This window comes from Podarcis gaigeae, assembly GCF_964106915.1.
Source record: "Podarcis gaigeae genome assembly, chromosome: 12".
Lineage (NCBI taxonomy): Eukaryota > Metazoa > Chordata > Lepidosauria > Squamata > Lacertidae > Podarcis > Podarcis gaigeae.
Window position 1 is genome coordinate 58,860,542 of NC_139688.1, and position 25,521 is coordinate 58,886,062.

Consider the following 25,521-nt stretch of genomic DNA (forward strand, 5'->3'; position numbering starts at 1 on the left):
GGAGGCCCTGAGCTGATGGAAGTAGCATTATTTAACTGTCACCTGTCAAGGATGTTAATTTTTGCAAACTCCACTGTGGTCTAAGCTATCAATAAATTCTGTTTTATTACGAATATAACAGATTTTCGTAGTGAGATTTTTTCCCCCACCCCTGCCCAATTTCCTTCACACACACCCCCATTCTCTCATTTTTTTTCTAGCCTTGCTTGCCAATTTGTCTTATTTAGTTCTGAAGACTAGTCAAAAGAGACAACAAGGAATTATGCTTCGCCTTTCTTCCACTCACTGCTCTTCCACTAGCTGATCCCCCACCACCATGGGGGGAAATGTATGTTAGACCCTTGTATCTGAGATAAACAAAGGTCTAGAAACCCAGTAAGAGTAAAAACTGTCGGCAGAGGGAGAGCTCTTGCAGGAGAGTTAGGCACCCTTTCTCTCCAATGCATGCTGCTTTCCATCTGCAAATCACTCTTCCTATTTCAGAACTGGGAAATTGGCTGCTAAGCTAACATTACATGGAATTGCAACATTAAAAGGTGGGCCCTCGGTGATTGCTATTTTGGATACACAATTTTGCTTCAGAAAAAGAAATGAGCCTTATCATCCCCTTGAGATTGCCAGGCTACAGGTGGCAGAGAAGGGGGAAAGCCATGACACACAGAAATATGCCTACTTTCCCCCATTTCTGTGCCCTCCTGTGTCTCCCTGCCACCACCAGTACTGTGAAATTCCATACATGACTTCCAGGTTTTACAAAGCCTTCTACTCCTGTTGCCCCTTCTTTCCTTTTCCTCAAGTATCTTTTTCCTTTACACTTCCTTCAGATTCTTCTTTTTCAACCCCTTTCTCACTCTGTACCTCCTCTTTAGCTTTTGAGCATCTTGCCTCCTTACTGCCTTGGGTTTCCTCCCCATTCTTCAGCCTTCTTTGAAAATTTTCTCACATTTATCTCTAATGCTCACGTGAGGTTTTAATCTCAGACAATCTGACATCATTCCCTTCTCTGACACATTCTGGACTGCAAAGAAAATCCAATGGAATATAAATTGATTTCACTCAAGACATTGATTATAGGATTCAGATTATTTCTCAGCACTAGCTATTTTTATATTGGCTTTTTGAAGAGAAACAGAATTGGTGTTACAGAAACAAGGCACACCTATGTTTTTCTTAGTCCCATTGCAACTTCCTTCTGTGTTGTGCACTTTACAGGGAAAAGATCCACTACATTCGGACAGAAGGTACACATGGGCTTGAGAAGTTGTCCTGTGATGCAGATTTAGTAATACTACTGAGGTAATAAAATTGGCAATAACGGTATACGTTTCATCCTGCTTCTAAGCAGTCCCTTCCAGCTGCTTCCCAGCAATACACACCCCTAACCCGGGGGAATTTCTATGCATGTATCAAGCACAATTGAGAGAATGTCGATGCTGAGTTCCTCGTAAGAGAGGCAAGAACATCTCTAGAATGAATGCAACTTGTAAATTGGCTTTTAAAAAATCTAGATCTACCTCAGAGAAAATGAAAGTATTGGCAAGAGTATGTCTGTATTTCATACTTCTAGGTTATTGTAACCAATATTAGTCATACTCTGAGCGGTGCCGTTGAAATAAATAACATCTACTCTGAGTATTACTCAGTTGGCTATCAACTGATGTCCTCCTTTGATAGTTTTCTGATATAAAAAGGCTTCTCTTGTCCAGTTTTTAGACCTAGGTATGGGGCAACCTGGAGCCTATGCCCAACTCACAGAAAAGGATAGACTGAAAAGGATAGGTCTAAGGGAACCTCAATCATCTCATGACAGTTCAGGGAATGGGGCTCTGGTATTATTTATCATTTGTAGAGCTGACTGAGTAGGAGGAGGAAGTGTGGCAGCACCGACACTTTAGAACTCCCTGCCTACTGATATCAAGGCAGCTGTTTTCACTGTATTCTTTTTGATGCCTGCTGGAGACATTCTTATTTGGTTTAGAAAGTTTGTATGCGTTTTAATCTGTATTGGTCTATTTTATTGTGGTTTTAACTGTATTTTTTAAATTGTATTTGTAATTTTTTAAGTGATAATTTTATTGTTTAATCTTTTTTGAGGCTATTTCCTACAGATTGCGGTTGAATCCTGACAAGACAGAAGTACTGTTTTGGGGTGACAGGGGGTGGACAGCTGTGGGGGACTCCATGGTCCTGAATGGGGTAACCGTGCCCCTAAAGGACCAGGTGTGCAGCCTGGGAGTCATTTTGGACTCACAGTTGTCCATGGAAGCGCAGGTCAATTCTGTGTCCAGGGCAGCTGTCTGCCAGCTCCATCTGGTACGCAGGCTAAGACCCTATCTGCCCACGGACTGTCTCGCCAGAGTGGTCTGCTTGTTTTGGGGGAGTGACTGCTCAGGGCTAGAGGGGATTTGAAACTCGTAACAACAGATTTTAATCAATAGAATGTTCCCTATTAAAACGTAACAAAGTGGTGGACAAATTAATTATTGTAGTTCACAGATTCCCCAAACTGCATATTTGTGTCCATTTGTCACATGCAAATGAACCAAGCTTCTCCTATTTCTCACCTTGTCAGCCTTTTTGAAGAAGACGTTATGTCTTACATCCCTCTTCAAGCAGCTTTCCATCCTGGCTACAGCTTTTCTCCTCGCTGTTCACCCTGCTCATCACCTCAGAATTCTCCAGGTACAGCACTGGGAAATAATATTATCTGGTCAGATGCTTGTTTCTTGTTTCTCAAAATGTTTTGTGTGATAGAAGAAAGGGGTGGGGGCTACCATGTTGTCTCCCCCTCCCCTTAAGTGGCTATATTTTTATTTCAAGATATGTTGATAGAATTATGTAAACAGAGAATAAAAGTACTTTTGAAGCAATGGAGTGGGGGAGATTCAGCGGGCATTCCATGCATGTGTCCCTTTGGGTGCAAAAAAGCAGATATCCCCCCCACACCCAAACACTTTGTATCTCTACAGGGCAGATACATGAACGATAAATGTACTGCACCCCTCCCCAACCACATCTAGTTTGGCCCTAAAAATCTTAAGGAAACTAACATGGTGAGTATTCTGATGGAAAGAAATCCTTTTGAAGCCCTCCAACAGTCGCACATGCTCCCCTAGGCAATTGCGTGTCAGCTTCCACACATTTGAAACAGGCCATATGTTGTCCCTGTGAAATAAATGTGTAAGGTGCCTTAGCAAATGTTCATTGAAAACATTGCTTGTATGAAGTTGCAACGCTTCTTTAAATGCTGTCTTCTGTTTTCCCCTCCTAAGGCTTGCAGCGGGCCAGTGCAAGAGCCCCCTCTCCTTACAGGAGAGATTTTGAAGCCAAGCTTCGCAACTTTTACCGAAAACTAGAAGCCAAAGGATTTGGTCAGGGACCAGGTAAAATTAAGTAAGTGTGTGTTATTGAACCCTTTCTATTATTTTCCTGAGGACAAGTAAAAAGGGGGGAGGGGCCCTGTTGGGAATGTTTACAGTTTAAATGGCAGAGACAAATCAAGAACAGGAAACAAAGGAAAGCGCTTATGATCTTTGAGCATTCAGGATGGGTAGGTTGGGGCATAGGAAGCAAGAAAAATCTCCCCCTCATCATGTGTCATCTAGGGGGGAATGCTAGTGGTGTGTTACTGGTATGTTGGTGATTTGTGGTCCATTGTTCTGAACGTAGGCAGTTTCTGATCACAAGAGATCACAGAGCTACTAGTTAACTGGGGTGAGGAAAGCAGGGAGGGCTTTCTAGCCCAACATACCAGACAGACATTCCCTGGACAGTCCTGTTTCTGGCAATTGTGCAGCTGAAGCACATGTGCTAAGAGAAAATGCTGCTGCTGCTGCTGCCTTTTACTCAAAACATTCACTCAAAATTGTGCAACCAGGCAAGATTTCTAATCCATAAAAAGTCTAATAACAAGTCCAGAAGTTAAATACATGTTGTATATAGATGCTGTGTATGTTGACTTTCATCGCTGATACTTGGACCAAACTACAACATTACATGTAAGTAAGGAAAATTGATTGTGTTTAAAGCTGTTTCTCCCTGGGAGTAGCTCTATCCATGGAGACAGGATTTTCAGCATAAGAACATAAGAATAGTCTTTCGGATCAGGCTGTTCCCACAGCATCCATTTCTCCCATGCTTTCTACGCATAGGTCCAAGCAGTTTTCTGTTTGCCCTGCTACTTTCCGCAGGCAAACCCTCTCTTTAATGCTGAATTAGAACAAACATCAATCTGCCGAAAACTCAACTGACGTTTGCTACAGTTGAGCAGTGAAAGGAGGGTTTCCCTGGGGGGAAGTGGTGGGACAAGCGGAAGTTTGGATGAACCATCACTGCTCCTGGGGGAGTGAGTTCCACAGTTTTAGTATGCAGGGGCAGAGGAAGGGGGGGGAGCGGTCCACCCCGGGTGTGAAGAAGGACCTTCTTTTATCTGTCCTGAATCTTCCATAGAAGTAGAAGGTCTCCTGCAAGGTGTCAGGCAGTGTTCAATAATAAATACATTCCAGAGCCCCATAGAGAACACCCTGTTGGGAAAATATTTATCTGAGTGTTTCTTGTTCTTTTAATTTTGATTTTATGTAATTGTTGCATGTCATATCTTCTAATGTAAACAAAGATATATCTTGTGTTTTATTTCTGTGTTTTATTTCTGACTATCGGTCGAATAAAGGAAATTGATTGAAGATATATCTCAATGCAACCATGTTAAGCAGTATAAAGATGAAAATGAATAAAAACTATGTTACCAAAAGAGAGAAAGAAAGCTCTGCTGGGGAGGAATAGTACTCAAAAGATGATAGGCATGAAAAGATTTAAACTCTCCTTCTCCCCGATTATTCAGTACAAATTGCCCCTCTCAAATCTGCTTTTCCCTATGAGAAAGGAGCTTTTGTGGCTTAAAGACATGCATTGCTTAACATGCTTTCTGAATATTTTGAGATCTGACCTCTATAATTTTCTGATGCTGGGCTGTGCAATTCACATTCTGAGTGGTTTGGCAGCAGACTTGCCTATCTATACCCTTTTCCAAGGGATAGTCAGAAATATGCAATGCCTCAGCCTTGAAAGTTCAGCCTGGCTTCTGTCCCAAACCACTTTCATAGCTTTGAAAACTAAACAATTAAACCTAGACGAGTGTCATGGGCAGAATATGCTACCCTGAGCCAGGAGAAGCCCTAATTGCTGATTACTTGCTCATGCCATCTGATCTTGCTATGCAGGTTCAAGGGGTGAATCCAGAAAAGGGTAATGTTCCGTTCCTAAAAGGGCTGCATTGATTGAAATATTATTGAACACTTGAGTGCTTCTATTGAAGGGGAGCTGAAAAGAATGTGAAATTAGACCATTCCAATTCTGTATTTTAAAATAAGCATTTCCTATACATGTCAAATTATTTGGATACTTTTCTAAAACCTTTCTCCTTACCTAATACATTTATATGTTGAAGGTTGTAGGCATACTATGGGACATGTTCAGGCATTGCAATCTGGGAAGACATTTCAGCTTGATATGATATGAATATTAAAGAATCTTGCATACCTCTGTTATCAGCTGAAACACTGTACTTATTCTGGAGCCATGGTAGATTGAAAAGAGCCAGTGTGGTGTAGTGGTTCTAACTACTCTAGTGCTGGACTAGGACCTGGGAGACCAGGGTTCAAATCCCCCACTCGGCCATAAAGTTCACTGAGTGACCTTGATTCCAGTCACTGCCTCTTGGCTTAACCTACCTCACAGGGTTGTTGTTGTGATTAAATAATGACGGGGGGGGGGCAACCATGTATGCCAGCTTGAGCTCCTTGGTCAAAAAAAGGGTAGGATGTGAATGCAATAAATGATAAAATCAATATCAGTCGCCTAAAGGCCTCCTTCTACAGTAGGTGCTGGCACAGCCCCTCATAATCAGGTGGGCTAATGAAAAGCCCAACATACAAAGCCCATACGCCTCAACATTCCTCAGATGAAAATAGGGACACTTCTCAATCCCTCCTTGACCCCCTTGACCCCCACCCCTGAGCATTTCCTAGAAGAAGAAGGGCGGGTGTCACCACTACTACTCAAATGGGACACAGCACACGCTCCACCATCCTGAGAAAATTCTTTAATCCCAATCTTATTTTATTATTTGGTAGATTTACAAAAAGAAAAACATACACCAATACAAATAAAATTTAGAAAGCAGCAGGATTAAATGCAGACACACAAAGCATAAAAAAGACTCCTTGTGCTCTGCTCTGCTCCCCCTTCTTTTCTTTAAAAAAAATATATTTTAGGTTTCAAAAGTTTACAAATTTGATACATATTTTCCCAATTCACATTCATTTCAGATTTGACTCCCCCTCCAACACTCCATTGTTTTCCCTTATTTTATAAAATTGCTGCATATTATGATTATTCTATGTTATATATATTATCCAGCACATATTTTACTGCTGTACTTCATTCAGATCCGACCTGTGTCTTTACATGTTTACAATAATTCTTTAAATATTCAACAAAGGGTTTCCAGTACTCCTTATAGTCTGCATCTTCTTGATCTCTATTTGTTATAGATTTGCCAAATAGGCATACAGTGGTGCCCCGCAAGACGAATGCCTCGCAAGACGGAAAACTCGCTAGACGAAAGAGTTTTCCGTTTTGGAGGTGCTTCGCAAAACGAATTTCCTATGGGCTTGCTTCGCAAGACATGTCTTGCGAGTTCCTGCAGGTTTTTTTTCCTCCCCCCCCCTTTTTTCTAAGCCACTAAGCCGCTTATCCGATAAGCTGATAAGCCGCTAAAAGCCGCTAATAGCGCTAATCCGCTAAGCCGTCAATGGGCTTGCTTCGCAAGACAAAAAAACCGCTAGACGAAGAGACTAGCAGAACGGATTCTTTTCGTCTTGCGAGGCACCACTGTATTCAGTCAGTTTTGACTGCCACTCTTCTTTCGCTCTGCTCCCCTTTCTTCCCACCCTGCACTCTGCCTGCCCCTCAGAGCCAGAGCATCACCCAGGGCTGGGCCTTAGTGGTGGCAGCCTCTGCTTGGCAGCTCTCCTGCAGCCACTATGAGCTGCCCAAGGGAGGAGGCCAGCAGCAGAGGCCATGGAGAGGCAACAGGATGCTCCCTCACAGCAGCTACTGCCACCATCGCTCAGGACAAGCGCTGGCTCACCCTCCTCCCCAAGCTTAGCACTGGTGGTGCTGGTAGGGGAATAGGGACATTCTGGCATTGAATCTGAAGCTGGGATGGCTTTCATAATTCCAGGAGTGTCCCTGGAAAATTGGGGCACTTGGAGGGTATGGAGTCCCCAATGTCCTCATATGCCAATAAAACTAGGAATGAAACCAGCTGAAAATCTGTTCTGATATTTTGATCCCTGCTTCTAATGTTTACAGTTCTGTATGTTGCAATTTTTTAAGCCTCTTTAGGACCCAGATGTGGTGAAAAATGGGCCTTACTTTTTAAATATATAACATCAACCCAGGTGTGGTTATTAGCATCTCTCTGGAGCAAGCACAGTGATATCAGTTTTATTTGGTCATTGCTAATTTCCCCAAGCAAGACATACTCGCTTGTGAGCATAATTATATACTAACTTTGTGGTATAATTCAAAATGGTCATAGCAGTGTGTCTGCATGCAATTATCTCCAGTAAAGATCCTGAGTAGTATTGATTATTCCCCAAATTAGCATTTAGTATGTGTTTGTGTATGTGCGTGTAATTTGGTAAGCTTACCTTTAACTGAACTGAGTTGAATTTCTCCCCCACAATGAATTATGCAGAAAACTGCACACTTCTCACACACTTTTCACATTGGTTCTCTGCAAAGAACTTTTGCTATGACATCTGAATTGAGCCACTGTCTGCCCATTTTTATTCCCATGGAACTTTTTAATGATGAAAAATAATGGGTCAAATGGGTTTTTACTGTTTCATGTTTGTTCTTCACAAACTGATAAGGTATGATAATAACTATCTGTGACCAATGTTTACAAAATAATAATTTTAAAATTCCAGCAGTCCCAATTTTAACTTTTTGGCTGTCTTTCCTCTACCTCATTGTAGGTTAATAATACGGCGCGACCACCTGCTGGAAGGCACTTTTAATCAGGTGATGGCTTACTCTCGGAAAGAGCTCCAAAGAAACAAACTCTACGTCACATTTGTTGGAGAGGAAGGGTAGGTGCTGAGAAGTCTGAACCCCTGATATGCTAAGCCCCATGGCTGAAACAAGTTTGTTTTCTGCAGTTCTGTATGCACTGAACTTCATATGAAATATGGCACCCAATACAGCTGGCACAGAATTAGAATTTTTTAAAAGTCCACTTTCTAGTGTTCATCATTCTAGACACATTGGAAGTAGTCAGCCCAGTTCAGAAAACAGCAGAAGTGTTAGAGTTCCAGGGCATGCATGGTTCTTCTATGCCAGCAATAGCTCCCCTGTTTCTTCCTTTCCAATTACATAGTGGAAACAAACAAAATCTATACAGCTTTGTGGCAGTATCACTGCTTTAAAAAAATTTTGGAATCAGGTTTTATGAATTGTGAAGCCATATAAATAGCCACAAATGGAAAGTTTACAGATTAATAGTTCTGAGTTCCCTGTTGTTTGTACTGTTTATTTAGAAACAGAATGTTAGGTTGGATAGGGATACACTCCAGTATTTTATCTGAATAGATTTACAATCTTCTCACAACACAGATTGAAAGTAATAAGTACCTGCATAGGCTTGATTAGGAGACAACAGCACCTTGTGTCATGAAACGTGTATGAATTGTAAAAGTGTTTGTCCTGTGTGGGTTTTTTCCAGCTTGGACTACAGCGGCCCATCCCGAGAGTTCTTCTTCCTTTTGTCTCAGGAGCTCTTCAATCCATACTATGGCCTCTTTGAGTATTCAGCCAATGACACTTACACAGTACAGATCAGCCCCATGTCAGCATTTGTAGAAAACCACCTGGAATGGTAAGCTTCCTGTTTAGGTGCTATTTGTAACAGTAATTTTAGTTTGTGGGACATCGTATCCAATGAAATGGGTGTCGCAAGACACTAGACAGGTGCAAAGACTTGTGGGAAGCAGGCTGGACTCCCTCAGTTTTTCCTCCCGTCTAGACACAGACAGTACGTTCCTCCTGGCTCTCCTGTCTAAGCTAAGTTTTTTACTAGTTTCTGAACCCTCTTTTTTTCTTTAGATTTCCCTTTTCTTAAGCCATGGTTTCAGATCATGTTTTATTAACTTCTGCTTAGAATGAACCACAGTTCCCTGACCTATGAGTGTGTGTGTGTGTGTGTGTCTTTGTAATATACATATAAAATAACATGTACACCTAAACATCTTTGTATTTTCCACAAGCACCACAAGGTGGTGCTATGTTCAGGCCCTTTCCTTCCTGTTATACTTTTCAGTTCTTGTCATGGGTGAGGTTTCCTCTCCCCACAAAGTCTAAAAATCTTTCTGAAAAGTTCCTAAAAGAAGCCCCCCCCCCAAAAAAAAAACTGCCCGATGAGGACTACCATGATTAGTGGGCAAAAAATGTTGACTGGCTGTTGTGGGAAGAAAGATGGGGTCTGCATTGAACCGAATGGCTAGAAACCAGAACAAGAGATGGCAAGATTTTGTCGCAGGTCTCACTTGTTCCTTTTATTTCCAACGTTCAGGAGTGAGGGTTCATCCCCATGTACTGTAGCTGAAAGAGTACCATCCACTTACAAGAGGGAGATTTGCAGGGGGAACCCAATATTTGCAGAAGCGGAAAAAAGCTTTAGGGGGAAGCCCAAGGAGTGCCCCCCTCCCCAGGACTGAGTGTGCTCAGTGGCGATAGAGTGCTGACTGGCTGGGTGGGGGAGTTTCCCTCAAGCTGCTCTCATGCCCCATCAGTCACTGCAATGTGTGTCTGCAGTGCCTAAACCACCAAAGTCGTAACGATTGCTATGAGATAGGCAAAGCCACAAGGCAAGAGCCAATTTTCCACATGACAAAATTTTTGCCTGGCCCCGAATACAGCGACCTACAATGTCCATAGCAAGGTCTAGAGCAGAATATAAGGGAGGGAGAAGTGGGAGATCCGGCAAGAAAGTGGATGATAAGGTTGAGGGTGGCTCTTATATACCCCTGGAATGGACCCAAGCGAAACCTGCGGGCACAGTTGGGCCTGTGCCCTGGGCTTTGCCAGCCCCCTAGCCTGCTGGTGATAGCCTACCCGCAAATTGGCCTATCAGCCACAGCCTTCAAGGTAGGCTGTAAGCCTCTGGTGGCCAATGGTTGCCGCCTGAAAGATGCCCTGTCGCCACATTGCATCAGGAGGGCAACACCAGCCCGCAACACTGCTGGACGAGGTAAGGGCAAGCATACTTGTGGTAGTGGGGTCAGGACTAGAGGGGATCAAGAAATTCTGGACTGACTGCAGGTCCAGTCCTGCCAGTGACTCTCATTGCTCCCTCAACAATAGTAAGGCAACAGAAACAACCTTGCTCAACAATGCATAGCCATTATGTAGGCACCTTTCTCAGTTCATGATAGGAAACTCCATGCAGGCACAACTGTGGAGCACAATTGTAAGCTATAGTGTATACATAATTTCAGGGCAAAGGGGCTTGCTCCACAATAAGAAGCTTTAGTTCAGGCAGGGAAAATTATTACGATCTGGTTAATGTTGAACATCAACAGTATTACTCATATGTAGGAAAGTGCCCTGCCCCTGCAAGCACAGAAGAACTCATAGCGTGCAGAGATAAGTTCTCTGCTTCCCTGTCACAGCCAATATTTGGTCCCATGCCAAGTGCTCACACTGCTACAGAAGGCTTAGGTGGGGCTTCCTTCTGTTCCTATCCTCACCCTACTTTTTGAGGTGATTCCTATTGCAATCCCACCTTCATCTTGGGGCAGGAAGGTTAAGAGGAATGAAGGACTTTGAGAGGCTTGGAAGAAAATCCCCTGGAGCGCATGAGATAGAGATTGTTGAACAGCAACCATGTGTTACAGAGCTGCAGGAGAGGTGGGGAGAAAGGAGGTGGTGCCAAGCAGCAATCTTCTTTCTTTTTAAAAAAGACTCACTTTTTTTAAAGCAGCCAGTGAGACAGAAATGAACATTTACAGAAAATTAACACCAGAAGCTAACAGTGTTATCATTCTGGGTCAGTATAACAGATTCATCCAGTGTTTTATCACAGTAGGCTATTAATCCTTCTCTTTATCATACTGGTCTGCTTTGTTGCAGAGATGAACAGGGAGCGCTTTTAAAAATAAATTTTTATTCCTGTTTACTGGCTGTACCTAAGAACTTTCCCAGGGAATTCACTATTTGTGGCATAAAAAGAATACAACATTGAATAACGTATCATTGAGAGAGTCTTTTGTCATTAAGGATGCAATGCTATGGCTGTTTTCCTGGGAGTAAGCCCTCAAAGTACTGTAGAGTTCTGTGGACTATTAAGGCCACAATACAAAGCACAGTTATCTGGGACCAAGTTCCACTGAATGTAATAAGATTCAGTTCTGATTAAACATGCATAGTACCAGGCTGTGCGTCTGTGTAAACGGAATGGTCTGAAAGACTTGTGTACAATTGGCTGATGAAGGAGCGCATAGGAAATTGTAAGTGCTGAAGGATTAGCATTATGGAAGAAAGGAAGCAGGTGTGCGCAGAGAACTTTTTGGCTGGATTAAAGGTGTCAACAGGCAGTCACAGCTAAGTAGCATTTGTACTCATTAACCTTCCCTGCCCTCCCTTGCTCATTTTCCCTCTTGCCCCTGGTAGTTCAGGTGCTTGAGTAGCCAGCTTTTTAGTAGCTCTGCTCTTCTGCCTTTAAGAACAGCCTTACACACAGAAGCATAGCAGGGAAAGTTATTCCTCACTTGGTGATAAAATAAAAAAAAATCCTTCCAGTAGCACCTTAAAGACCAACTAAGTTAGTTCTTGGTATGAGCTTTCGTGTGCATGCACACTTCTTCAGATACCTTCTTCAGATTACCTATCTGTAATTGGTGATAAAATGATAGGGAAAACTTCACCTGCAGTATTTCTGCATGGCAGGCTGGATGTTGTTAGAGCTACTGTAGCAGAGCCACAGCGAGGGGCGGGCAGAGATTGGTAGTTGTCCTTGTAGGAGTTAGCAGGAGTGAAATGCGAAGTAAGCCAGCAGCCAAATAGCACCATGCCATCTATTTATTTTGCCTGGTGATAAAAGTGCACTTTTGTCATTGACAGCAATAATAGTTGCAGAGTTTCTTCCTGTCTTAAGCAACACAACCTTTATCTATAAAGCTGCTAACCTACTTCAGTTATGAACAGAAATAAGGGACGGGATCTACCTTAATAAACAGAAAGACCAGGATTGGTCCTCATAAATACATAAGAAAATCCCTCTTGGATCAGGTCAAGGGTTTCATTTAGTCCAGCCTCTTTTCCCCACCCCACCCCCAACAGTGGTCATTCAGATGCCCCAGGAAATCTTCAAACAAGACATGAAGGCAATAGCCATCCTGCATGGTTTGTCCAAAGTATCTGGTATTCAGGTATACTGCCTTTGGCCTTGAAGGTTTCCTTTAGCTACAATATGTATTAGCCCCCAATAGACTTATCCTCTGTGAATTTTGCTTGTTATATGTAAGGATCATACATCTGGGTTTTCACTGTGCATATATGTACCCAGGATATTATTCAACTTTCCAACATATATAGATGCAGGATCATCACTCATTGGGATTTACTTCTTCTTCTTCTTCTTCTTCTTCTTATTATTATTATTATTATTATTATTTGATTACGTGTATCCCGCACATCTGGCAGCTCCCAACAGAATATTAAAAACATGATAAAATATCAAACATTAAAAACCTCCCTAAACAGGAGATTTATGTTTGCCTACAGTGCCTCTGTAGAGAAATGCGGTAGCATGTGAACCAGTTCTTACATATCACATCCCTGCTCCCGATTTTCTTCTCCTTCTGCTAGAATTCACCTCCCCCAAACATTCCACTTGTATAGTTAGGAAGATAAACAAGAGTCAAGTTTAACTGAAGTATTTGCCCTCCAGGTAGGATTTGAATTAATTCTGTTTGTTCTTCTATATAAGTTTTATTTTACCTGAAAATCACACCTCACCAAACTATCTCATATTTCAATTCCTTGAGAGAAACATCTCATGTCATGTAGATTTTGTCAAAAATTCATTATCCTTTTTAAATAATGCAGTGCATTTTTAAACTATTTCTATTTTAAAACACACCCTTTCAAAGGGAAATGCTTTATTTTAAAGTTAGCACAGGGACAAAGGCCCTGGTTTTGTGTTACTGGAACATCCAATGAAAGGGCTGCTACCTTCTTTTTTAAGATTCCTGTGTCTTTAATAGCTGCATGGTAATGAAAAAAATCACTGGGTAAAAGCTAGTTTGGTGCAGTGGTTAGAATGTCAGACTAAGACTTGGGAGACCAGGGTTCAAATCTCCACTCTGCCGGAAACTCTCTTGGTGGCTTTGGGTCAGCCTAACCTACCTCATATTGGGACGCAGGTGGCGCTGTGGGTTAAAGCCTCAGCGCCTAGGACCTGCCGATCGAAAGGTCGGCGGTTCGAATCCCTGCGGCGGGGTGCGCTCCCGCTGCTCGGTCCCAGCGCCTGCCAACCTAGCAGTTCGAAAGCACCTCCGGGTGCAAGTAGATAAATAGGGACCGCTTACTAGCGGGAAGGTAAACGGCGTTTCCGTGTGCGGCTCTGGCTCGCCAGAGCAGCGATGTCACGCTGGCCACGTGACCCGGAAGTGTCTCCGGACAGCGCTGGCCCCTGGCCTCTTAAAGTGAGATGGGCGCACAACCCCAGAGTCTGTCAAGACTGGCCCGTACGGGCAGGGGTACCTTTACTTTACCTAACCTACCTCATAGAGATGTTGTTGTGAGGTAAGAACCTTGCACACTGTTTCTGGCATAGTCATACATTCTTTGCTTGTTAAATTGCTGCTTTATCTTATATGCATACTATATAGAGTTCATTCATATGTTATCAGCAGTGGTCTGCTGTGATGAAGCTGCCCCCACACCACTGCTAAGATGGTTAGCAGTAACACGGTTGTATGCATGGCACCCTCCACACAAGCATCACCCTACCCAAGGGAACAACAACGCAGGCGTGAGAAGCAACCGCATCACTTTGCATGTGGCAATAGTGTGGGAGTGGCCCTGTCAAAGCAGCTCCAGTCCCTCTATAGGCTAATGGGTGCTTTCCAGTGTTGCACTGGAATACTTCAAACAGACCCATTGAAACATAATTCAGTGGGTCTTCTCTTTGACTTAATTGGCTGTCGCCCAGTATACATACTAAGCCCCCGAGTCTCCGTCAGCAGAAAAGACTCCAATCTCACAATAGCCATTCTTGTTTTTTGACAGACCTTCCAGATGTGATATTTAGATGGTGCAATCTAAGCTCAGCAAGGCATTATTTATTAATCTGGTTTACATTGTCTTATTACAGAAAACACTCACCTAATACAAACAGAATCCAAGCATATAATTTGATTGGATTACATCCAACTGCATAGGAATCCATAATGGATTACTTGCCCTGCATTAACTAATTTCTCTTTACTTTTCTCAACTATACATACAGATGAAAAAGCAAAAGCAAATTAAAAGAAACTATCACCTTAGCTGAAAACATAGTTATTATAATAGTAATACTATTATCAGAGCTGAAATTGGATAGAGTCTAACAGGCAAGAGATTTCAATATGCCCAAACCTCTTCTGCAGGAAGGCTGCTGATAAAGAAGGAACGTTGTTCCTTCAAGAACCATCAAATGGAGAGGATTAGAAGGCTGTCCATATGTCAGTTTTTTTAAATAATCATGACTAATTTACTGGGAAGTCTTACGGAAACAAATAGGATCATGAGAGTGTACTTCCATTGCAGGCATCTGAGTTCTTTGAAAGTTGCTACAGCTTCTCTATCTACCTCTGCCCTTGATCCATAGTAAAAGAGTGGGGTGTTTCTCATGTTTCTACATTGCTACAATACCTATTGTAATTGCTGAGACAGATCTTTTACCCAATCTGATTTATATTTTTAACTTGTAGCATCTGGCTTTCATTGTGCAAGTTTCTAACCTTGCTCAGCCTCCTGCCATTCCTGTGTAATTCTCTCCCTCGGCTTCTCAACACATTGCACTGCCACAAAAATGAAATGAAGCAATTTTTCAAGCATACTGAACATTGGCCTTTTGTCTTGGGTGTGGAAACACCTGTAAGAGTCATATAACCCCATCATGTGTTAATGGTCACTGGAACAACATAAGCGCCTTCTCTGAAATGGAGAGAATTTAGAGTTAGCTCCAACTAGATTACAAAGGGCCGCAGGAGTCCAAAGCATGACATTTGTCCCAAGTGCATAAACTGCGCTCCTGAGTTATCCCCACAAGGATACAGTTGCCTGATAAGGAGAAATGATGCTTTAATAAGATCAGTGTTTTTCTTTTTTTAAAAAAAAAAAAAACTAGCTTGGCCTCAATCACTCTCTATTTCAAATCCTTGGGGTGGGTCACACATGATACCCTCCATGTATGAATGAGCTATCGCAGGTCTAGTAGCCACATATACAATTTTGATATCACTTCACATCCTTTTCTACACACTACTTTTCAATAAAGTAAGTTCAAACATATTGTGTTGACATCAAGTATTCTAGCAATGATACTAGTGCACCATACTTGTGTGGAGTGGATGCAAAACAGGATCAGAACGAAGCTGCTCTGGGACCAAATTCCTTCAATTATTTTCAAAATCGCTCAACCCAGTTTTGTGTTTGAGAAGGGAATTCATTTAGGTTGATTTTTTTTGGGGGGGGGGGGTGTTAAAAAAAGCTAAACCAAGCTGTGGATTAGCTCCTAATAGCACAGCAGCAACAGGAGCAGAGCAGCGAAATGACTACATTTCCTAGTGTGCCAGCATGCTTGCTTGTCCACGCCTAGCCATAATTTGACTTAGTTGTATATGCGAATGAGACTACAGGAGAATATGCTCCATGTTCTTGTCTCCTGAAGAACACATCATTTACACACCATTTATTGTGCATTCTTCCTGCGGCAGGTTCCGCTTCAGTGGCCGTATCCTTGGCCTGGCTCTTATTCATCAGTACCTTCTTGACGCCTTCTTCACAAGGCCATTCTACAAAGCACTGTTGAGACTGTGAGTATTTTGCACATCATGGTAGATGCTGATCCAAAACTGCATCTCCCCCCTTTTGGGGGTGGATGGGGAATTAAATAATTTGGAAAGCATTTTTTTAATCAAGCCTATTGTTAGCACTTGATAGAAAAATGTTGCAATCCTGTCCATGCATGCCTGTTAGTAAGCCCCATTGAATATTGCGAAGATGCATAGACTGGGACTGCATAACTGCAGTCCTACTGTAAGGCACTGGATGATGCTCCCACCTGCAATATTTCAGGTGAAGCAAGAGACAAGCAGTGCAGATGGGGGGGCAGGGCTTCAGCATCCCAGAGTACCCTCACCCTCATGCCTTGTAGCAGCCATGCAGGGGGCAGGGGCACGTGAGAGGGAGGAATGCCAACAGATAAGAGCAGAAACAAGCACAAGCCCAGCAACACTCACAACAAAATAGCTCTGTTGCTGCCTGCTATTTCAGTGCAACTGCTGATTTTGACTGTGGATACTGCTGATCTCCATTGCATACTTTTTAAAATCATATGTGTAATCCCTGTTGCTCCAAAATGTACTGTTGCAAATGCCATTGAAAAGCATTCAGATTGAGTTCACGTAACACTGAGTCATTTGTAGCAGAGCTCCAAAAGGAGATTGCTTGCTGTTCAGTAGAAAATAGTTTACTTGTCCTTGTAATAGTGGTGGGACCTTATAGTACGTATCTAAGATTACATTTTAGGTTATTATTTTATGGGTAAGAACCAAACACAATTGTTTATCATGATGAACCTGAATTTGCTGTCCTTGCATAAACTTGCAAACCCTGGGCAGGTAAAAGGGTTTCAGTCACAATTATTATTATTATCATTTATTAAATTGTTATACTGCCCTATACCTGCAGATCTAAGGGTGGTTCACAGGATAAAATCACAATATGAAAACACAAAATACATAATCAAAATAAAAACAAGACTAACCCAATAACCCCCCAACACATTTTTAAAGGGCATTGAATGTCAGTCAGCCAAAGCTCTTGTTAAAGAGGAATGTTTTTGCCTGGCGCCTAAAGGTGTATAATCAGGAGGAATTCCCTGAGGAGAGCATTCCACAGACAGGAAGCCACTGCAGAAAAGGCCCATTCTCATGTTGCCACCCTCTGAACCTCTCGCTGAGGAGGCACATGCAGAAGGGCCTCAGAAGATGATCTCAGGGTCCAGGTAGGTTCATATGGAAAGAGGCAGAACATCTATATTGTTCGCTTTGTGGTTGAAGCACTTTGAATTTGCCTCTTTCAAAGAAAATCTATATAACAGAGTTTGATGTAAGACCAAACAGCATTTGCTTTGTCAGAAAAGGGCAGTAGTAGCTGTGATCCAAAATGGTGGAATCAGGTGCACAAGCAAACCTTCTCTATTGTCAGCATATTACAGGGAACAAACTATACGTGTTTGTGGCACCCCATCCACCATAGCCAGAAAAACATAAAAGCCCTGCTAGGTCAAGCCATTGGCTGACATAGCCCAGCAACATGTTTCCAAGAGTGGCCAGACTGTGGAAGAAGCCCAGAACAGATTTTCTCTGGCATCTGATATTTAAAAGTATACTATCTCTGAAGACAGACGTTTTAGCTATTTTAGCTATCATGGCTAGTAGCCACTGATGAATCCATTCAGCTGGGAACTTTTGTTCATGCTAGACTTTGAACTGCAGCCACTTTTGTGCAATAAGCCATCTCTGTAGAAGCCAGAAGGTGGTGGTATGATCTGTGTTCTATTGTACAATCAGGCCATGTGATCTAAGCGACTTGGAGTACCTGGATGAAGAGTTCCATCAAAGTTTACAGTGGATGAAGGACAACAACATCACTGATATTCTGGACCTCACTTTCACAGTTAATGAGGAAGTGTTTGGACAGGTAAGCAATTATATGTATGTGATAAACTACCAGAGATTTGGAAAATAGGGTGAAGCAGGTATATTCAGGCTGGAAGACCACAATCACTTGGACAAAATGAGTCGCTGTTGGTGCAACATAAAAGGAATAAGAGACTGAGAGCTGAATAAGCGAGAGTTGGAAAATAAGAGATGGCACAAAACTGGTTGGCAACACATCAGCAGAGCTGGTGATATTGGAGGAAATAGGAAGTTCATAGAATTGCAGAGTTTGAAGGGACTTTGAGGGTCATCTAGTCCAATCCCCTGCAATTCAGTTGCCTGAGTTGAGCAAAAAACCCATATTCAAACCAAAAGGGCAAAAGAAGGTTGAGAATCCTGAGTTTCAATAAGGTACATTTGCACCACAGAGGCAGTTCAGAGCAATGTCAAGTGAGAGAAAGTAGTACTGCTGCATTGACACCATTAGCTTAAATGGAGTCCTTCTCTCCGCCCAGGGACCATAGCCTTCCTCCAATTATGCTCTCCTTCTTTCAATGAGTTCAGGATGGCAGAAGTGGGAGTTACTGCACTTTTATCTTCACAATAGCCCTGTGAGGTAATTAAGTCATCCAGTGAATTTCATGGGGAAATGTGGACTTTCAAGCAACCAGCAGATATTTCAAAAACAAATTCAGGATGATGACCACAAATACAGAGATTACAGAGGGTTTGTTTTACCACTGAAAGTTAACCATTGTCGCACACACACCCTTTGTGGTGTAAAAGCACTGATTGTGATAACCCATATATGCAAATACCAATCTGGAATATGTAAAAAAAATATTTGTCATTTTGCAGGCACCCATTTGTATGCTACCCTTCACCCCACTTTATCCTCACAATAAGGAGGCTAAACTGAATGGCCCCCAGATCACCTAGTCAGTTTCATAGTTGAACAAGGATTTGAACCCAGGCCTTCTTAGTTCATGTCCATTACAACACTGTGGCAGCTCACAAAGCCACAACAAAACAACACTGTTTGATATTGTGCCATAAAAATACTAAGAAGTTAATATAAAACAGCATAATACAGAAAATAATAAAAAGGGGTATTAACCATACATTGATAGAAAACTCTTGTTCTGCAGTCTGTATTTGAATTTTGAAATGTGTTACTATGGTTCCTTTTACTCTGCTGCTCAGTGTTTATTTTTGTTGATTAATTTGTTTGCTAGGTAACAGAAAGGGAGTTGAAATCAGGAGGTGCAAATACACAGGTGACTGAAAAGAATAAGAAGGAGTACATTGAAAGGATGGTGAAGTGGCGAGTGGAAAGAGGTGTGGTTCAGCAAACGGAGGCCCTGGTCCGTGGCTTCTATGAAGTAAGTACCAAAGAGGGGCAGCATCCTTGTCAGTCACAGGCACAAAGACATTCTGGCCAGAGAAATAAATAACAAAAAGAGTGGCTTTCCTCATGGAATATTAATAGGGAACATCTGTATTAGTTGAATGTGCATGGTAATGACTAACCAGTATTTGAGCATGCACAGTGTTATTGCAAACTGTTGTTGACCATTGCACAGTATTACAGAAGGTCAGTTTGCACAGATCGCAGATATAGCTTAAAAGGTAAAGTGTATTGTGGCGGGATTTGTGGCTGTGTCCATTTTTCATAGAATGATTAATATGTCTGAGGATTTATTAATTTTTCACTCCAAGGAATGTAATCCTCAAACTGTTCCCTATGCTTTCAGTTGTAGGTGTGGGAAAAATTGAAGCTACAGATATCATGGGATAAAATTGCTTGCTGGTTAAGGTTGATCATTAATATTGCTTTGTAAAAGCAGAGTAGCAGGAAAAGTGCAGTTCAACACACTAGCCCTGACCTAGCCCAGATTTCACACAACTAGTTGCACACAAGAACGTGTGACCCCTTCCACATCAAATGTTGCTGCCATTGCAGTGTAGGTGTGCCCTGAGATGTCTTTCATCTTACGCACATATATCTTTGTGCTGGAACATTGTATGACTATTCTCATTCTTTCTCTTCTATTTACATCTTATATTTTTACTGGTCAGCATTGTATATAGCGAAAAAAATCTGCAAAATTTATTTAGCAATATCTGATCATCATAACCACCCAGAGGACTTAGTTAATTGGCCATTATTACAAATGTTAAAAGTAAATAAATATGCCTTTGTTGATGTAGTACATTAGGGGGATTGGGAAATACTACATGAATAAGTTGATAATGTTGTTGGGGCGGGGAAGCTGTAGGTAACTTAGGTCACTTCAAGATGATCTGTTTAATGAACATTCATCCTGACTTGTTTGTGAGGAGATTGGACAACCTTGCATCAATAAAGCATTGGTCCACACTTTCCAGTCCATTTCCTCATTGATTTCCTTATTACAAAACGTTTGATCTTTTGAGGAAGCAGGCTTGTTTCACAGGAGCTCCAAATCAACTCTAATTGTTCAGCCTGAATTTGTTAGTAAAGGGGGAAACTTGGTTCAAATCCTCATTGCCCAGAATGTAGTTGGCAGATATCTGCCAACATGTTTTAGCCTGCCTAAGAGCAGTCATGCCTGCATGTGGTTTTTCACATTGACAAGGCTTTGTATGTGTTCAACTTCCACTGTGGTTTGTCTTTCAGGTTGTAGACTCAAGGCTTGTCTCTGTTTTCGACGCTAGAGAGCTAGAATTGGTGATAGCTGGCACTGCGGAAATAGACCTCAATGACTGGCGCAACAACACAGAATATCGGGGTGGTAAACTATGCAGTTGTTTCTCCTTCTCATCTTCCATTTCATGATGCTTTGGCCCTCCTCCTCTTGGTGGAAATTCTCACTGTCCTCTTAAGAGAGACTGGACCATAGACTATGAGTTGGCCCAGATGTCTAATAACACTACTGATCCACCCCCTCCAAAAAAATCCACCCCGTGGTCATACTTGGCTTGTTTGTACTTGTCCTCAGGCTTACACACACCTGCAATCACTTACAAATACTATGAAGAAAGTATACATGTATACTAGGATATTATAAGACTGCAGGGATTCATTTAAGCACAGGCAGTCCTTTATGGTCCTGTAGCAATTCCAAGAATTTTTCCAGTCTCATGTACTAATATATAGGTCTACTTCTTGTTCTCATGGGATACAACTGAGGATGTGTCCAAGTTTTAATTAAGACGAGGATGAGCAAATCTGATATGAACACAGATAGTACACAGAATAACAAGAGAAAAAGAATGTATAGCACTGCACAATTGTTCTTGTCCTGGGAATCCTGGTCATTTAAAACGGCAGCATTAGAGGGGAAATGCAGTCAACTTGCACGCATTTAACTTTCGCAATCACAGCTTTACATGTTAGGCAGCCAGCCAGCACACAGTTGCACAAAATAAATGCACACAAGGCAGAGAGCTTAAAAGCGCTTTCTGTCCTGGGCTTTCCCAGCATGGACAGAGCTTTTAAACTCTCTGCCTTGCTTACTGAGCTATGGGAAAGACTTGTGTGGGCTTAGAGAGGCTCCTGCAAGTTGGAGGAGTGCCAACTTGAATAAAATATTTGGGGGGCAGGTAAGCCCCGCAAAATCGATCCCAAGACACACCATTTGAATGGCAATGCCCATCAACTGGAGCAGGGGTTGCCCCCTCAATTTTTTTATTGGGGGAGTGAAGGGCCCTCAGCCCCTAGGAGTTGGCTCCTTTGCTCAGATGGCTCCACGAGATCTTGCGAGAACCTCCAGAGCCCACATGAGACCTTGCCAGAGTCTGGTAAGCAAGGAAGAGAGCTTAAAAGCTCCTTGCTTTGCATGGAGAGCAAGGCCCGCTTAGAGCATGGGCTTTAGAAAAGTAGGGGTCGTCACCCAGGGAGTGACGGGAGTGGTTCTGAGTGACTATATATGATTTCAGCTTTACGCACAACCCCCAGGGATGTAACCCCTGCACAATTTGCAAGCCTACTGCATTGATATTTCTTATAACTAGACTAGAGCATTGGGAGGAGTTGGCTATATACAAATGCAGTTTGCCACATTAACTATTTTTTTCTGTGTACATTGCCACTCATTTAGTTCAGTGGTTTTCAAACTGTTCCAGGGAATCCTGTGGTTCTTAGGAAGCCTATCAGAAGTTTTTACTTGAGAAGATTAGTAATGGCAGACAAGTTTTGCTGAATTACCATTGTTATGGTCCTGCCCCTGAAATGTGCCACATGAAAGTTGTTGGAAATGTTTTAGGGTGCACTTCCTATTTATTCAGTAAGGCTCAACTAAGCTGCCCACATGGCATGAATATGCACCCATCTCAGAATCCTCTGTAAAGTGCAAGAACTCCATGGCAGGCCCAGAGGGGTTTCTTGGCAGACCAGCTGAGGTGAAAATTGTTCCCCAGAGGTACTTCTTTAGCTGTACCATTAGTGAGAGCCAAAACAAAAAAGGGAAGGCAGAAAAATCCTGCTGCTTTATTTCATCATCATAAGCAGTTGTGGCTTCTCTTTATATGTTTCTAACACATTTCTCATTTGCACACTTTCTGTTTTAGGTTACCATGATGGACATATCGTAATACGATGGTTCTGGGCAGCAGTAGAGAGGTTCAACAATGAGCAAAGGCTACGGTTGCTGCAGTTTGTCACTGGGACATCTAGTGTGCCATATGAGGGCTTTGCAGCCCTTCGAGGGAGCAATGGATTGCGACGCTTCTGTATAGAGAAATGGGGTAAAATAACATCCCTCCCAAGGTATGCTTACATTTTGAATAAGATCATACATGTTCTAAAACATTTCATGGCATTTCATCATTTCTATTTATATCCTAGTAGCAGATAACTTTATATGATGTGCTCAGTAAAATAGAAAAAAAGTGTTAAAAAGAAACTTAAATGTCTTGTTTAAAAAAGGCTCATTTTCTATTCTAAAAGTTTCATCTCTTCAGCAGAGATTTGGGCTCTTACAAACATCTGACAGTGTTACTTAGATGTCCTAAGTTGTCATGCTAAGTTGGGTTTCTTTAAAGACACTTTCTCTAAATACCCTCCTGGATCACAGAAGATGCATATTGAAAACCAGATTGAAAGTGATCCAAAAAGAAGGAGCAATTGGCATTGAGGGCACAATTGAAGCAGTGGGATCCAAACTCAAATGACTGCAAGTGATTTTATCTGTAGCTATCACATTTTGCTCTCATCCATCTTCCAAGGAATTGAAGTATTCTCTTTTGCTCAGCTTAGCCTATGTCAGGGTGCTGCCATATATATAATAGAGAAAGTCTCTTGTTTGCACCCTGAGGCCTTTGGAGAACAAATAAAAATAAAGTTAGAAGTACCTCTGCCCAGCTCTTTCCATTCCCACTTAATCTTCCACTTTGTCATCTTTTCTTTTAGCATTTGTATATATTTATTAGGATAGCTTAAGAAGAAAATGGGCTACAGGAACTTGTAGCATTCTGATAATCTTTATCCATTTTCCTTATTCCCTGTTATCTGCTTATTGAGAAGCATACAGAATAGGCAGGTGAAGAACTATTTTGGTGCCTGTGGCAGAAAATTCAAACAGTATACCACAAAATGGTTATATAGATATATATCTACTTCTTCATTTCCATTTCTCTCTCTCTCTCTCTCTCTCTCTCTCTCTCTCTCTGTGTGTGTGTGTGTGTGTGTGTGTGTTTGTGTGTGTGTACACACACACATGGATATAAATGGAAATGAAGAAATATATATATACATACACAAAAGCTAAATCATTTAGAACCTGATGCCATTTAAAGGTATCCCAGAACCTGTCACTTGAGGTTGGCAGAGCTGGCTCTGCAAAACAATGATTTGCCCAGCACACTTGGTACCTGTACAACTTGTGGCAAACACATAATGTGGCTTTTGATTCTGCTAGGTGCTCACAACTATGGCGCCACACTTCACAACCTTTGTTTTAGTTCTATAATTAAAGGGAAAGACCAGCTATGCTACATGCCAGGAATATCTCCACCTGTGGTAGATTCACTATAATTAAGCTAAGGACATATTTGGGAGGAGGGGGAAGAGCTGGTACAGCTCCAGAGGGTGGCAAGATTGGGGATTTGCCAGACTCCAAGACCCACAATGGGCTTGATTTCCCAAAAGCAAAATGCCTTTCCATTCTCACAAAGCACCCAAGAAGGCTGGAGGTGGCATGAAAGAGTTCTCCATTTCTTCCATGTTCAGGGGGCCTTTATGTGTGTCTCAGTCAAGAGCCCTCAAAATCTTGAGAGTCAGAAATGGCCTCATTTCTGGAAACACCAGATTCAAGTAATGATTAATGTTCAGGCATCTGTGTGTCCTTTATGGAGGAGGAGAGCCCGAGTATAACTGGAATCAGTCTGAATCCACCTGAGAGACTGGCTCAAACCTTTCCAAAGGAAGAAAGCCTTTGCATCAGCAACAGCCCAAACTGAGTTCCTTTCAGGACGCTCTCCAAGGACTAACAATTCCCCTAAAGCTTTTGAGAAGTGCTCATATTTTTCAGAAAATGTACTAATTACACATTGTTAAAGTTTCCTGTAGAAATCTACTGCAATTAACTTGCTGGGTAGAAGAAAGGAAAGATTTAGAGTTTTAGAAAGATGCCTCAGGCTTTTGTCCTGCCAAATACTAGAAAGGTAATTGGCCTCTTTCTGCTTGCCTAACTTGTTCTCCTAGATAAGCTTTATGAATTTTATTCAGCTAGACTGAATATATTAATATTCACTATCTAATGTTCATCTGCTAAATAACTGAATTCTTTGCAAAATAAGCTTTCGCTACAAAATTAGATCTTTTAGGCTTTCCCACATATGTGGTTTAGCCACAGAAGCAAAGGGTGACTTTCTCATTCCTGAGTAGGAACATATTCCTGCAAGTTTCTTGTCAGGTTATTGTGAGGTGTTAGAGCACTACAGTTTTGCCCTGGGATGCTGGTGAAGCTCACTGAGGACAGCTCCAGATTTGGGCTTTGGGTGCTTGTAATACAGTGGTGCCCTGCAAGACAAATGCCTCGCAGGACGGAAAACCCGCTAGACGAAAGGGTTTTCCGTTTTGGAGGTGCTTCGCAAAACGAATTTCCTATGGGCTTGCTTCGCAAGACGAAAATGTCTTGCAAGTTCCTGCGGTTTTTTTTCCCCTCCCCCCCCCTTTTCCCCAAGCCGCTAAGCCGCTTATCAGCTGATCCGCTAAGCCGCTAAGCTGCTTAACAGCTGATCCACTAAGCCGTCAATGGGCTTGCTTCGCAAGACGAAAAAACCGCAAGACGAAGAGACTCGCGGAACGGATTCTTTTCGTCTTGCGAGGCACCACTGTACTTATTGCAAACAAGAGGTAATGAACTGGATGAGGGTGAATAAATTGAGTCTCAGTCCAGGCAAGACACAGATTCCATCGGTATGTGGTTCGTCCACCATGACTAATGATTCAACCTCTTCTTAAGACCATGGGTGGCTCACCTGCGACTCTACAAAAGTTGTGGGATTCCAGCTCCCATCACCCCTCAGCTAGCAT

At 42.2% G+C, this 25,521-nt stretch overlaps 1 protein-coding gene across 7 annotated transcripts in view; it reads left to right on the top strand.

Annotated features, from left to right (window-relative positions):
• The window catches only part of HECW1 (HECT, C2 and WW domain containing E3 ubiquitin protein ligase 1), a 192,074-nt gene that overhangs the window by 164,496 nt on the left and 2,057 nt on the right, over nucleotides 1-25,521 (top strand). For 6 of the 7 annotated variants that reach the window (XM_083706240.1, XM_083706237.1, XM_083706236.1 and 3 more), the window contains 10 exons: nucleotides 1,213-1,296; nucleotides 2,573-2,682; nucleotides 3,273-3,393; nucleotides 8,046-8,159; nucleotides 8,792-8,944; nucleotides 16,053-16,151; nucleotides 17,913-18,042; nucleotides 19,238-19,384; nucleotides 20,662-20,776; nucleotides 22,554-22,752. In XM_083706240.1, the coding sequence (XP_083562366.1) occupies nucleotides 1,213-1,296; nucleotides 2,573-2,682; nucleotides 3,273-3,393; nucleotides 8,046-8,159; nucleotides 8,792-8,944; nucleotides 16,053-16,151; nucleotides 17,913-18,042; nucleotides 19,238-19,384; nucleotides 20,662-20,776; nucleotides 22,554-22,752 (1,272 nt within the window). The remainder of the gene's footprint in view (nucleotides 1-1,212; nucleotides 1,297-2,572; nucleotides 2,683-3,272; nucleotides 3,394-8,045; nucleotides 8,160-8,791; nucleotides 8,945-16,052; nucleotides 16,152-17,912; nucleotides 18,043-19,237; nucleotides 19,385-20,661; nucleotides 20,777-22,553; nucleotides 22,753-25,521) is intronic. The other variant, XM_083706239.1, reaches the window with a different exon arrangement.